This window comes from Notechis scutatus, chromosome 13, assembly GCF_049901735.1.
Source record: "Notechis scutatus isolate UNSWTSFEM ecotype Mainland chromosome 13, rNotScu1.2, whole genome shotgun sequence".
Classification (NCBI taxonomy): domain Eukaryota; kingdom Metazoa; phylum Chordata; class Lepidosauria; order Squamata; family Elapidae; genus Notechis; species Notechis scutatus.
The window spans coordinates 3,055,314-3,070,755 of NC_142021.1; the positions used below are offsets into that span (position 1 = coordinate 3,055,314).

Consider the following 15,442-nt stretch of genomic DNA (forward strand, 5'->3'; position numbering starts at 1 on the left):
TGGTTAATGAAATGATTTAATTATCGCAGCTATAAAAAGACAAAAATCAGGCTGGCACTTGAAACACCCTCGTCTCCTGCCAGGGAGCCAAGGAAGCGAGGCTGGCAAAACACACAAAAAAGGAAGGAAAATAACCAAGGAAGCCTTCCGAACCTGGCTTCATTCTCTAAGCCCTGCTGATGAGCAAATATAACAGCATTAAAAAGTCCCTGGCCACTCATCCCAACGCAATACAACACAACCAACCCAAACCCTACAAAGAATTACAACTGCCACACATCAAAAATATCTCAGAAACCAAGAATGGTTGCAGAAGTCGGTGGAGCCGGCTGAAATGGCAAAACTGACTAGGACAGAACAGAGTTGGAAGGTAACAGATAATCAGAGTTGGAAGGGACCTTGTAGGTCATCTAGTCCAACCCCCCCAAGTGGGAGACCCTACACCATTTCTGACAAATGGCAGTCCAATCTCTTCTTGAAAGTCTCAAGTGAAGGGACCTTGGAGGTCTTCTAGTCCAACCCCCTGCTTAGGCAGGAAATCCTACACCACTTCAGACAAATAGTTATCCAATCCCTTCTTAAAAACTCCCAGTGTTGGAGCATTTACAACTTCTGGAGGCAGGTTGTTCCACTGGTTAATTGTTCCAACTGTCAGGAAATTTCTCCTTAGTTCTAAGTTGCTTCTATCCTCTGATTAAAGAAGTACTTTTGTTTCCACTTCTGAATTTCATGCTTGATGTGGAAAAGAATGTAATTTCGACTTTGGGTTTTTATAGATGAGATGGATAGATTTTTTAATAGAAATGACTCGTTCATATTACTACGGAAAAACAAATAACTGTGATTTGATGCTAACGCCTTATTCTACTGCAAGAGAGAGAGTTGGAAGTCACTGCATTTTTTTCCTTTCCTTTTCCTTACCTTTCCTCCCTTCTCTTCCACCTTTCCCTTTCCTCCTCATTGTTCCCTTCTTTACTTTTGCATTTTGTATAATACTTAATAACCTAAGAAAAAAATGTTTGAATTGAAGAATGTCTCAGAAACCACCAACCACATGGGATCAGTGTAGCATACAAGCCGACTCAAGCCCTTCCAAACATCCCAAGCAGAACAAAAAATCCAGCAACCCCAGAAGGAGAAGAAAAAAAAGGAATCTTCTACTACAACATACAATGTAAGGACTACAACAACCATTGTGTAGGACAAACAGGCAGAAGGCTGGCAGAACCACAAAGCACTAAAAACTGCATTTGTTTTCCCAGGCTTTCGAAGTGGCTGGCTGGTGAGATCTTGTTCTCTTTGTACCACGTTTCTTTTATTGGACCATCCATCTTTTTGTTCTTTTCTTTTAGTGTTCTCATTTTTTTCTTTCTTTCCAGAAAACCGAGTGCTCAAGAGTTGTTTGGCAGTTTGGGTGCTTTTTTAAATCGATGCCAATAAATAAGTGAAGACAAAGCACTCCATTATGGATGCTAGAATTGGTCCTGCGAAGCTAGTGAACAAAAGCAACGTGCATTTCTCTCTCTCTCTCTCTTTTTGAGAGAGAGAGGCCCCTGGGAAACATCCAGGTTCCCAGATGGGAAATTTGGATGACCTCTGGATGACTCAAGAAAATTGCTAGGAAGTGGTGGACTGCCTGCAATACGCAATTGTGGTTTCTTCTTCAGGTTTAATTTTGGAGGGAAACCCAGCAACAAAATAAGAACCCCGAAACTGGCTTGTTTTTCCCCAGCTGTAATTGCAAATTATAATTTAAGTCTCCTTTGTTGGGTAAATTCTAGCATTTGTAAAGGAATTCCTCCTTTTATTTATTTGCACTGATTTAAAAAGCAGGCAACTGCCAAATGAATCTGAACACATTCTGAATATAGACCTGGAAACTAATCAAGGAGAGAAGAGACTGGACAGCCACTTGTCTGAAATGGTATAGGTCCTCCTGCTTGAGCAGGGGGTTGGACTAGATGTCCTCCAAGGTCCCTTACAGCTCTATTCCAAATTGAAAATTGATTGACAGAAACCTTTGAGGTAGCAGCTTCTGAAAAATCACTTGATTGTCTCAAGCTGAGAATAGCATTTTCTTTTCCTGCTTTTTTTTTTTTTGGCACAAAAGCTCATCAAGAGGAAGAAAATGTTGACTCTGGCAAAAAAAAAACAACCCAAATCAGATTAAAAAAAGAAAAATACGTTCTTTCTTGCCAAAGGAAAAGATCACATTAGTCTTTGTGCAATACTGAATCAAAATAGGAATGAGATATATATATATATATATTTTTGGGTAGGCTGCAAAAAATCCAGTTATCCACGATGAGACGGTTAAACCAAGAAGATTCGGGGACGCCTGTAAGGAAAGGGTTAAAAAACATGGCAGCCACAACTGGCACGTTAGACGCTTCCCCATCCCCTGAGCGGCCCAGTTTCAAACAGGACACAGCCTGTTCGTGGGCTGCAGCCCAGGCGTTGGGGACTCCTGGCTTACTGGATTCCTCCCGATGCTTGGCTAACAGAAACTAACCTAGTTATAGCTTCATCTACACCAGAGTGACGAACTTGGTTTCATTAAGGGCCGCAACAGGGTGGTGTTTGACCTCAGGCGGGCTGAGTGGGTGTGTGCCCAGGGCAGGCATGGCCAGCTCAACATCCTGCAGCCCTCTGAACTCAGTTTTCGCTGGCAGAGGGCTGCAGGAGGCCGTCACAGCCAAAAACATGTGGCCCACCGGCGGCTGACGGAGCTGGCAGCAGAGTCAGACAATGAGGATGTTTTGGGAGGAACCCGGGCCAGTCCTGGAGGTGAGGAAGGTTTGGACGAGGGCTCTGCATCAGAGGCAGAGATGGGGCCAGGGCAGGCTGGCAGTCATCAGCTGCCTTCGGGCTCAGACAGCAGTGAGGCGGGGCAGCTTCTGGAACCAGCAGCTGCCAAAAGGAAGGCACAATTACGAACTCAGGGTCGACGTGGGAGTAAAGCCACAGGTGGATGGTGAACGGCCCCTCCCATCGGGATTAAGAGAGGAGCAAAAGGGGAGGGGGCTTTTGCAGGAAACAATTAGTTCATTCCAGCCTTGTGAAGATCTGTCTGTGTAACCTAGACACTTTGTGCCCAGCCCTTCCTTGTCAGCACTGTGTGTGGAAGTATTTACCGGGCAGCTTTTCCAAGATAGACAAGGTCTGAGCTAATAATTACATCTTTGCAAGACTGTTTTCCAGGCCCTTGGCTGAACGTGAATGCAATACATTCACATTTATTGAATAAAACAGGTTTTGCCGGGACTCAAGAGTTGGCTTAGTGCTTTTTGGGAAAATCTAGCACAGAACAAAACAGAGCTTGAGAGAGCCACACAACTGTTCTGAGCTCCGTTTTCACTGGAAGAGGCACCATGGGCCATTCCTTCACTGTTTCCAGGGCAGCACCGCAGGCCATATCTAAGCACTCTATGGGCTGGATCCGGCCCGCAGGCCTCAAGTTTGACACCCCATGTGATCTACACCCAAGTGGCCTTTCACGCCCAGTAACAAAACAGAAACAGAGTTTTTCTTCTCTGGAGGTGGTCATCATTGATTTTATTTATTGATGTAGGTGGGAGAATAGCGAGACCAGCATGAGGAGATGCCGAAGGATGCCGGGAAACGTTTCCCAGCTGCAGCTGCAACGCGGCGCTCGCGCAGCCTGTGTTTTCAACACGCAAAGCGCCTCAAGGACACAAGGGCGGCCTCAGTAGAGGAACACAGCAGGCTTTGACACACACACACATGCGCGCACACACACACACGCACACACACACAAAAATAGGGAGCCGGATCTCCTTCACCCCACCCCTGCTGCTCCGTTTTCCGACTTCCGCAGGGGACTCCGTTCCAGCCGCTCGCAAAAGCTTGACCGTGTGCCAGCCGTCTGATCCCCCAAAATATCGGTCTTCCAAACAGGGTGGAGTGGGGTGAATAGGGATGGGTGGTGGTTTTTTTGGGGAGGGGTGGAATTTTGGTGTGTTTTTTGTTTGCCACAACTTGGTCCCCGTTGAGTTTTCCGTCGCCGCTGCTCTGGAGGAAGGACGACCGGGCAGCCTCAGTTTTTCAGGATGGTTTCGTAAGCTTGGAAAATGTGCTGGGTGACTTCGGGAGCACGACACTTCAAAGAGAGCTGCAAGGGAAGAAGGAGGGGGTGAGGAGTGGCGGATGGGAGTCCTCGGAGGCGGAGGGGTTAGTAAATCAGAAGTGGGGTCCAAATGCAGAGGGGTGGGGCAGGGAGGGTCCCCCCCAGAAAAAGCTCGAAGATTAAAAGGTTCGGCCACACCGTTCAGAGCGGAAAGCGAAAAGCAAGTGAAAAGTTGTGAACAAACCGACTATTGTTTATGGATAGAAGAGAATACTGGAGGTAGTCTCTGACTTAAAGCCACAACGGAGCTCAGAATTTAGGTTGCTAAGTGAGAAATTATGTCCCAGTTTTTGGGGGGACATTTCTCGGCGTGTTGGTTAAGAGAATCAGTGCGGTTGTTAAATTAGCAACATGGTTGTTAAGTGAACCGGGCTTCCCTGACGACTTTGGAGGCTTTTAAAGAAGAGACTGGACAGCCCCTTCCCTCCGTCTGAAATGGTCTCGGGCCGTGATCCTTCGGGATGCTGCCAACGGTCATTAAGTGTGAAAAAAAGGGCCATACATCGCTTTTTCCGGCACCTTGGGTCACTTCCAACGGTCACTAAGTGGACTGTGGTAAGTCGAGGACTATCTGTATGGATGCGCGGGAACGTCAGGTTCCACCCGGCGTCTCTTAGTAAAAGTGCCTTTTCAGTTCGACCAAATGGGAGTCGAGGGTTTCACTTTCCAAGGAGATCAGATGTGGCAGGTCTGACAGTAAATTTCAGTGCTCTGCAATTGCCCGTCCTGAACCAACCCCAAAAAACACCAGGAAATGCATTTGTGCAGCCAGGGGTGTTAAGAAAGCCAGACTGGGACCTCATGAGTATCCCTGGTGAGAAAAAGAGTGGATGGCTTGCCAAAAATGGGGAAAGGAGAGAAGCAAAGGTATCCAGCTAACCTCTAGATCCTGTAAGTTGAGGGGGGGGCAGGCCCGAGGGAGGGGCCGATGGCCAGGCAGCAACGGAACAGAAGGAAACAACACAAAAAGAAAAAAGAAAAAAGAAAGAGATTACATTGCCATCCCCAAGGGGAAAAGAAAGTCAGGGAGGAAACTCCAGGCAGTTCTTGAGTTGCAACAGTTCGTTTAGCGACCGTTCCGGGTTCCCAACGGCGCAGGAAAGAGCGACTTGCGACTGTTTTTCACGCTTACGACCATTGATCGCCTTGTGAGCCAAATTAGGACGCTTGGCAAACCGACTCGTAGTTATGACGGTCCCGTGGGCCAGGCGATCCCCTTTGGCGACCGTCCGACAAAAGCCAACAAGGAAAACAGATTCACTGAAGAACCCTGTTGCTAATTTAACGAGGGCACAATTTCCCCTAACAACTGCGGCAAGGAAGGTCGTTAAAAACCGGGGGAGGGGGCAAAATTGGCCGAACCAACAAACGTTGCTTGCGGCGGAAATGTTTGGCTCAAATGACGTCTTAAGTTGAGGACCGCCTTTACCCCTCTTTACTAATTAGTTAACCGGACCACACCGGCAAAGTCTCACGGTTAAGTGAACCTGGCTTCTCCTGTTGACTTTGCAAAAGATGATCCTGTGGATCCCGGGGAGGGCGGGGGGAGAGAGGGAAGAGAAACGCTGACACCGTCATAAATATGAGTCAAGTTGCCAAGCACCCAATGTCAACTAAAAAAATACTCCTTTGGTCTTTTTAGTTGCCAGCAGAAAGGAAGTAGGGAAAAGCAGTGCATTCCTTAAATGCTTCAGATAATTGCTAGGCAGCCGAAGCTGTTGGCAGGCAAGATTATTACTGGAGACCGTGATTGATGACTCTTGGCTATGGATGTGTCCCATTGGAGAATATACATCCAGGGGGTGGGGGAAATACCAGGGTCAAAGGGGAAATGAATGATGTATCTTAGTGTCGGCTGCACCCAGGTAACGCCGACATGGTCACTCCTAATAAATCAATTTTTTTTTTTACTTTGAGAGATGCGGCTAGAGACTTATGATTTGAATGGGGGGTGGATATGTTGGAGCCCTGACACCCCAAATGTAAATGGCTTGACCAGGGGATGCTTCCATGGTTGTTAAGGGTGAAAAACGGCCGCGAGTCACTTCCTTTAGTGCCGCCGTAACGTCCAATGCTCACTAAACAAACCGTTGTTAAGCCCCGGACTGCCCGTACGCTATATAGTTTGATCAACTAATAACAATTGTGGAATGAATCCATCGGTCGAATGGATGAAAAGAAACCTAGAGCAAAAAAAGGCGGGAAAGAAAGGACGCCCCGAATTGATGGACTCCCCACCCAACTGGGCCAGGAGAGGAAGCCCTACCGTGAAGTTAGGAGTCCCGGGCTGAATTCTCAGCTCAGCCAGGACGCAAATGCCGTTGGTGAGCTTGAGGGACTGGTACAACATGTCCTGTCCTTCCACATTCCTCTTGGCGATGGTGAAGATATTGTTACCTTGCAGCTTGCTGCTCGCGGCATCTGTCCAAACCAAAAAAAGAAGCCATCTTTTAAAATAAAAAATATCATTTTATTTTATATTTTAATTATGCATACCGTGTTACTCCTAAAATAAGACCCGGTCTTATATATTTTTTTTTGGGGGGGGGGCTCCAAAATAAGCACCGGGGCTTATTTTCAGCTTTTTTTTCCATGTACAGGAGGCAGCGAACGTGGGGACCAATGGGAGTGGGAGAACTACCGCTGGGCCGGCTCTCTCCATGCACTTGCCACGCCTTGTGCTGGTCGTGCCTCCCACCTTCCCGGGCCAATAATGATCTTCACGAGAGCTTATTTTTGGGGTAGGGCTTATATTAGGCACATGCTTACAAAAATCAGGCTAGGACTTATTTCCGGATAGGTCTTATTTTCAGGGAAACACGGTAGATACTTCGAAAACAGTGTATTGTCTGGGTTTATTTCGTTTTACAAATAACAAATCATCACCATCTCCTTTTAATGACCCCATAATCCCTTGCCGGGTGAAGTCTGGGCAACTGAATGGAGCCAAATGTTGACTGACCAGATGCCTTTCCTGTCGCCAATGTGGAGTTATATGCAGCCGATATATTCTCATTGTGCCCAGAGAGAGAAATATTATGCCTCTAACGAGGATCGAACTTACAGCCTCCTGATTGTGAGGCGAGAGCTCCACCTCCAGGCTACTGCGCTACTCACAGAGAAATAACAAATGTCCTGATAATAATAGTAATAATAAAAATTGTAATTATCATTATGATAATTATGTTATCTTATTTATTGTCATAGTCATAACTCATCTTTAACATGGTAATAATCTTTCTTTTTCTAATTTCCACCTAAAACATATCCCACGTTGAGCAATATTCTGTATCTGCTTTATATTTTATTTTTAATGTCGCTCTATCCATCTCTGCACAGTCTAATATTTTCTGAATTATATTTTCATCCGGGGTGGGCGGTGTCCTCATTTTCCCAGTGCTGTGCAAATACAATTGCTGTTAACACATGAAATATTAAATATGTAGTGCCTTGGTTGTAACTTTGTAGTATTATACTTAACAAAAACTATTTCTGGCTTTACGGTGCTTAATTATCGTTTTCTAACCACATATGCCTTTTCATCCAGATGATTATTATTATTTTCTTGCCTTCGCACATGTCCACCACATATGACAATAAGTACCTGGAGTCTGATTACATTTCCAACGTTTGGCAGGCGTATTTTTAGAACAAAGTTTGAACATTTTTTGAAAGAGTGACTCCTGGCCTGGGGCTCGACAAAAGGGGCTTTAGATATGCTTTTTAAGAAAGCGGCTGCAGCAGCATCCAAAAAAAGGATTGCTGGATCAGAATGGCTCCCTCCCTGCTAGCATCTCGGAAAAACGTTTCCGGGTTCCAGTCTGTTTTATTTCTTAAATTCAAAACCATTTGCGGGTCTGGCTGGAACAGCCCATTCTGTGCAATGGGCTCAGATTCCATCCGTATTCAAGACAGACGTTTCTAACAGCTGGAAAGGATCGGCGTAGCCTTATTCTTGTCTCACCTGCGCTAAGCGGACAGTCTTTAATTTGGAACTGGGCCTCGTTCTCGTTGGGAATGTCTTTCCACGTGGCCAGGAATATCTGCCGTTCTAGCCGGAAAAAAAAAAAAAAAGGAAGTCGAAAACAAGAATTTAGAAGTGGCAAGTCAGGCTCGACTGCTCTCACATGTATCGGTGCCCCCCTCCCAAAACAAAAAACATAAAACCCAACAAGGATATACAGGTAGTTCTTGATTTACGATCATTCGCTTAGCGAAGGTTCAAAGTGGCAAGGGCACTGGAATAAAGTGACTTATGACCGGTCCTTGCAGTTTACGACCAGTTTACGGTGTCCCTGTAGGAGATGACCAGGCTAAGCCCAAGGGAGGGAGGCGTCAAGCACGTCAGCAGCCCTGAGTCCTCGTGAGCCCACAAGAGATCTAAGTTTCTTGCCTTCTTTCGACTCTTGCCTTCCGCTAATTTCCCTTGGCTGTTAGTAGTTCAGATTCTTGTGCAGATCTTAAGAGCTGACAATAAACCTTTTTTTCCCATTTGATCCGCCGGGATCTCCTGGCGCTTGAGGGTCAACTTACAACCATTCATTTAGTGACTATTCAAAGTTACAACTTAGGACTGTTTTTCCACACTTGTGACTGTTGTAGCATTGTTGTGGTCATGTGATCAAAATTCGGATGCTTGGCAAACTGGCTTATATTTATGATGGTTTGCAGGCTCACCTGATCCCGTTTTGTGACCTTCTGACAAACAAAGTCAAGGGGGAAAGCCGGATTCACTTAAGGACCATCTGACTCACTTAACAACTGCAGCGATTCACTTAACGAATGTGGCAAGGAAAACAGGGCAAAATTCACTTAACCAATTTCTCACTTCGTGACATCAATTCTGGGCTCAATTGTGGTCGTAAGTCAAGGAGTACCTGTAATTTGGAGAATTTTCCACCCACCGAGCCTTCGGCTTACCCATTTTCCCGTCTTCCACGAAGAGAATGTACAGAGGATACAGGGTGCTGAAGTAGAAGACATCAATATTATTTTTCACAGCCACCTGAAAACAAAAAGACAGAAAACATTTCAAGCCCATTGAGAAATGGCCCAATGTCACCCAGCTGGCTTTCATGCCTGAGGTGGAACTAGAACTCACAGTCTCCTGGTGACTGGCCCAAAGTCACCCAGTTGGCTTTCATGCCTGAGGTGGAACTAGAACTCACAGTCTCCTGGTGACTGGCCCAATGTCACCCAGTTGGCTTTTATGCCTCAGGTGGAACTAGAATTCCCAGTCTCCTGGTGACTGGTCAAATGTCACCCAGTTGGCTTTCATGCCTGAGGTGGAACTAGAACTCACAGTCTCCTGGTGACTGGCCCAAAGTCACCCAGTTGGCTTTCATACCTGGAACTACAACTCACAGTCTCCTGGTGACTGGCCCAAAGTCACCCAGTTGGCTTTTATGCCTAAGGTGGAACTAGAATTCCCAGTCTCCTGGTGACTGGTCAAATGTCACCCAGTTGGCTTTCATGCCTGAGGTGGAACTAGAACTCACAGTCTCCTGGTGACTGGCCCAAAGTCACCCAGTTGGCTTTCATGCCTGAGGTGGAACTAGAACTCACTGTCACCCAGTTTCTAGCCAGCGGCTTAACCATTATACCAAACTGGCTCCAGGTGTTTAGAGGGAGGCTGCTCCCCGTGAGGTACACCCACCCCTTTCTCCCCAAAGATGCCATTCCCAAAGATCTTGGGCCCTCCCGCCGCGCCTGGCTGAGCTGCAGCCCTTCCCCGCATCCCTGCTGCCTGGCCTCTTAAAAGACCCTCCCTTCCTTCCTTCTCCTCTGCTGCCCCTTCGGGCTCACCTGGAGATTATTCAGGGGGTCCATCTTCATGACTGAACCGACGGTGTTGAGGGGAAGAGAGATCTCCACGTTCTGGTTGGGGGCGAGAGGGGTGTGGACTTGCAGAGGGGCAGCAGGGGCCAAACCGAAGCTGGAGAGAATATGGCCAGAGAGAGAGAGAGGTAGGCAAGCCATACATTGGTGGGTGGCAGTTTCAACACAAGACAGCGCTATAAAAACCAACTAGCTGGATCCCTGTGCTTCGCTACGAAACTATGTGGTCGGGCTTAGTTTTTGAGGAGGAAAATAAGGGGGAAAAATTCTGCCTCTGCCTACCAGCATCCATCGGTATTCATCTGTCTAGAGTCCTGTCAGTGTGTGAGAGAGTTGAGGGCTGTTTGGAAACTGAAACAGTATTTGCTGTGTGAGCAAGGAGACAGCAAGGAGCCTGGGCGTGGCTTAGCTCAACTGTTCTGTACTAAACCTGCTTGGTGCTGTGAAACTGAAACCGAAACTCCTCTCCTCTGCTTGTGTTTTGCTTTTGGAGCAGATTTCTTTTCAGGTGGGGAGGGAGAGTAGAACTCCTTAGCATCAGAGCGTTTTAATAATAATAATATAGGAAATACTAAATGCTCTGATGGTCATTTTGAAAAATCCTTTCTTAGTGAGCCCCTAGAAGCCAAGAGGAACATACATGCCAAATTTCAAGTTTGTAGGCTTTACGGTTCTGGAGATTTTGTGATGATGCATGAGTGGTATTTTTTGCTTTTATATATATATATATATAGATTATGACCTTCCTTTATGGGGTCAAATTGCCTGGCACTGATTTCCTGTAAGGTGGAGCTTCCTGAAAATTTTTCCCCAGCTGCCCCAGGAGTTGCTGTCAAATGCACCCCAAGAAGATGCTCTGATTTTCAACCACTACTTATCGAGACCCAACCAGCAACAATGCTTCTATATTCCTGGAAGTGTCTATAGTTTTTCCCAACCTTGGAATTCGGGGAGTTGAAGTCCACTCGTCTTAAAGTCCCCAAAGTTGAGAAATACTGGTCTAGACCAGGGGGGGTCTTCAAACTTGGCAGCTTTAAGACTTGTGGACTTCAACTCCCAGAATTCCTCCTCCAGTCATGTCAGCTCAGGAATTCTGGGAGTTGAAGTCCACAAGTCTTAAAACTTGCCAAGGTTGGAGACCCTTGTGACAGATGATAGATACATGCATAGATAAATGATAGATAGATAGATAGATAGATAGATAGATAGATAGATAGATAGATAGATAGATAGATAGATAGATAGATAGATAGATAGATAGGAAAATAGGCAGGTAGGTATGGAGAGGAGATGATAGATAGGTGATAGATCAGGGTCTTCAAACTTGGCAGCTGAAAGACTTGGGTTCAACTCCCAGAATTCCTCCTCCAGTCATGTCAGCTCAGGAATTCTGGGAGTTGAAGCCCACCTGTCTTAAATTTGCCAAGTTTGAAGACCCTTGAGATAGATAGATAGATTGATAGATGATAGATATTAGATTGATAGATACATAGGTACATAGATACATAGATTGATAAGATAGATATATTGATAGGTAAATAGGTAGGTAGGTACGGAGAGAGAGAGATGATAGATAGATAGATAGATAGATAGATAGATAGATAGATAGATAGATAGATAGATAGATGATAGGTGATAGATCAGGAGTCTTCAAACTTGGCAAGTTTAAAACTTGGGGACTTTCAACTCCAGGTGGATTTAAATCAGGCAATTAAACCAGGAAACAAAGGGTGAGAATTATTGAGATGTGGGTCTCCATTTAGAACAGCCTTCTCCAACGTGGCTGGCTGGGGATTCTGGGGGTTGGAGTAGGCCAGCCTGCCAGGTCAGCCTCTTCAGCCAACTTCTTAGAGGGTTTGGCATCATTGAACCAACCGCTCAGGAGAAAGTCGATCATCATCAGAGGCTGCCCAACAGATGCGTGGGGGGGAAGTTTCTTACCTGTTCCGGTTGAACTGGATGGCAAAATCCGACATGACCTGCAAGGCTTTGTTGGACAACGTGATGTCCATGGAGAGGGAACCAGCCCGGCGACTGAACGTTCCTGAGATTTCCAGGCCTTTGGCCTTTACTGCAGGGAGCCACACCTAAAACCAGAGAGGACGCTCAAGGCTTGGCCACCAAGGTCCTTCAGATGTCAGCCTTCCAACTAAACCAACTCCAAACCAACAAACTCCGAGACAAACAATTCCTCAAAGTTCCATTTTATTAGAGTTCTCATATCGGCACATCTGGGGAAACCTGAATCGGAGAGTTCTGGGTTTCCCCTTCCCAAAAGAGAAATCAACCATCCATCCCCTGCACCCATCAGTCCATCACACGGCCCAATCAAATCTTCATCTCAACCTGGAGACATCCCTCCAAATGTTTCCCTCCAGGTGCAGGGCAACATGTCCTTGACTCTCTGAGAAAAGATTGTTGTGCCTAATCTTTTGCCCCACTAGGAAATCCCCCCTCCCAAATTCCCAGGCAGTGAATGTGGCAGCCTCGAAGCCTCCAAGTAAAAATATGGCTTCCAAGGCTGACACCAGAGGTATCTCTGTGAAGACTCAACCAACCGGGTGGTCTAAAGGTTGAACTGTGCCAACTGGACCAAACTCTTGTTCACCCAAGACGAGTCTCTGCCTAACTAATTTTCCTCTGATTTGATGACGCGGCTTGGATGAGCAGCGAAACATCTCAGATGAACAAGAGTTTGGCCCAGTTGCCATGATTCAACCTTGTTTAGGCACATACTCCAGAGATGGTTTCTGCAAGCTTGGCCAAGCTGCCCCCAGCAAAGTCTCTGGCCGGCGAGGGCTACAAGGGGCTGCCGCCATCTTTGGCTTCAGGGGGGATCCTACCAGAGGAAAAGCTACTCACGGTTTTGGGAGCGACGTGGGAGCCCGACAGGTTGCTCACACCTCCGGCCAGGTCGAAGAGGTCTCCCAGCCCCCCGCCGAGGAGTCCTCCCAGGTTTGAGGGCATGACGGTATTGGGAGCTGCAAAACTCGGCCCTGCCATCTGCAGGAGAACGAAAGTTCGTGGTGCTCGTCGGAAAAAAAAAGGGGGTGGGGGGAAGCTATTGCAAATCCATCCCCTATCAAACAAAGAACCCTACCTCATATCATAGGCCCACCCACCTAGCCATGCCCCACCCAGTTTGCCAAAGGGGGAGAGGACGAGGGAGTGGTCACGCTCACGGACACGCGAGGCCCGTTCTTGAAAAGGAGGAAGGAGAGCTGAAACCTACCCCTTCCTGTTCTTCCCCCATCTTGAAAGGAGAGAAGCAGGAGGCGAAGAGGAGAACAGCAGCAGCAGTAGGGAGTGAAAGAAAAGAGCGAGAGAGAGAGAGAAAGAGAGGGAGGGAGAGAGGCAGGCCAGGAAGGGGAGAAGAGAGACAAGGGGTGGGGTGGGGTGAAAAGTTAGTTTGCTCAGCGTCACAACACGGGAAAGCTAGCCCACGTGCTACAGAACAGCCTCCCTGGTGTGTGTGTGTTTGTGTGTGTGTGTGCCATTCTTAGACATTCTGGGCAAAACCTGGAAGTTGGCATCGACCAACAAGTTAGCTTTTGCCAGCCCCTAATCAAGACGAATCTAAAACTAAGAACAGAACAGAATGGACAGGATAGGACGGAACAGAACAGAAACGAAATGATGGAACGGGAGAGAAAAAGCCAATTTGGTCTAGTGGTTAAGGCATCAGGCTAGAAAACAGAAGGCCATGAGTTCAAGTCCTGCCTTGGCCATGAAAGGAGCTTTGGGCCAGTCACGCTCTCTCAGCCCAAACCAACTCTATAGCTGGTGATTGTGGGGAAAAACAGGAGGAAGGAAGGAGTGTTAGGGATGTATGCTGCTTGAGTTATTGGTAAAATAAAAAATAATAATAAAGGCGGGGTACAAATCAATAAAATGTATGAAAAATAAACAGAGCAGAAAACATGGAATGGATTATATGGAACTGAGCGGAATAGACTATACGGAACGGAATGGAAATGTAGAATGGAACAGAATGGAACAGAATGCAGAACAGAATAGAATATAGAACAGAACACAATAAAATACAGAACAGAATATAGAATATAGAAAAAGAACAGAATAGAATAGAAATAGAATAGAATAGGATATAGAAAATAGAAAAAGAATAGAATAAAATTAGAATGGAATATAATAGAATATATGGAATGGAATGGAAAACTATGAACTTTCAGAGAAATTTGCAGAATTTTTCTTTTCTTTTCAAAAGCCTGGCAGCCTCTGGGGGATTCTCTATGCAAGAAAAAAAAAATACTCAACTGCGTTATTATTATTATTATTATTTTACTGCAATGACATTTTCACTTGCAGGGACTTCTCTTGTAAGTTGAGAGAAATGTGCAACCTCTGGATCCTTTTTTTTAAAACAAACGATTTTTTTCTTTTGCAAAAGCTTCTCAGGATTTGGTGGGCCACCAACCGTGTGTGTGTGTGTGTGTGTGTGTGTGTGTTTAAGAGAACTTACCAGACTATCCAAGCCCCCACCAAGAAGATCGACGGCTCCCATCTGCACCGACGAGGTAGCAACGGGAGGGCTGCTGACCGGGGGCCCAAGATCAAGGTTCAACAGATCCCCCAAGAGATCCCCCTGGGTGGGGATGACGGCCGGCTGCTCCGAAGGCGGCACTCCGGCGGACACCGGGTCTGGGCTCTCGGCACTCTCGCTGCTGTTTGAATGGCAGGGGGGGGGAGACAGCAGGTTTTCAACGGAAAAAAACGGGCACTCGTTTGAATGCGAGTCAGGCAACCGATGGATTGAGTGAGGCAGAAGCGATATTCAGCCGGTTCTGACCGGTTCTAGAGAACCGGTAGCAGAAATTTGGAGTAGTTCGGGAGAACCGGCCAAAACCGCCTCTGACTGGCCCCGCCAACCCCATCTCTTCTCTGCCTCCCATCGAGTCCCAGCTGATCAGCTGGGTCTCCTTTGGTTGCCCTGCACAGGAGAACGGAGCTGGAAAGCAGGTTAGTGGGGTGGGGAGGGAAGGGGGATTTTGCAGTATACTTCCCCTGCCATGCCCACCAAGCCACGCCCACAGAACACCACGCCCACCAAGCCACACCCACAGCTGATCGGCTGGGTCTTCTTTTGTTGCCCTGCACAGGAGAACGGAGCTGGAAAGAAGGTTAGTGGGGTGGGGAGGGAATGGGGACTTTGCAGTAATTGTTGTGGTCCATCGGCAGCCTGCGGAGACGGCAGCAGAATCGGACAGTGGGGAAGAACATGGGCTAGTCTGGGAGTCTGGGGAGGACTCAGACAATGGTCCTGTGTCCGATACAAAGATGGCGCCAGGGCCATCTGGGAATTGTGTGCTGACTCCGGAGCCTCCAGAATCTGGCAGCAGCGAGGCAGAGGAACAAGGAACAAGCCGAGCTGCCAGAAGGCAAGAGTAGCTAAGACAAAAGGGGCGACTCGGGAGTAAGGCTGGGAGGTATTGCCCCTCC

The 15,442-nt window shown here is 47.0% G+C and overlaps 1 protein-coding gene across 1 annotated transcript in view; it reads right to left on the reverse strand.

Moving 5' to 3' along the window:
• Positions 1-3,523: 3,523 nt before the first annotated feature.
• The window catches only part of AP1B1 (adaptor related protein complex 1 subunit beta 1), a 29,923-nt gene continuing 18,004 nt past the window's right edge, over positions 3,524-15,442 (reverse strand). Inside the window, exons 14-21 of the mRNA XM_087942664.1 lie at positions 14,466-14,667; positions 12,848-12,988; positions 11,927-12,072; positions 9,953-10,082; positions 9,068-9,152; positions 8,112-8,198; positions 6,414-6,568; positions 3,524-4,132 (exon numbers count right to left, since the gene is read on the reverse strand). Coding sequence (XP_087798790.1) covers positions 4,058-4,132; positions 6,414-6,568; positions 8,112-8,198; positions 9,068-9,152; positions 9,953-10,082; positions 11,927-12,072; positions 12,848-12,988; positions 14,466-14,667 — 1,021 coding nt within the window. The 3' untranslated portion in view covers positions 3,524-4,057. The remainder of the gene's footprint in view (positions 4,133-6,413; positions 6,569-8,111; positions 8,199-9,067; positions 9,153-9,952; positions 10,083-11,926; positions 12,073-12,847; positions 12,989-14,465; positions 14,668-15,442) is intronic.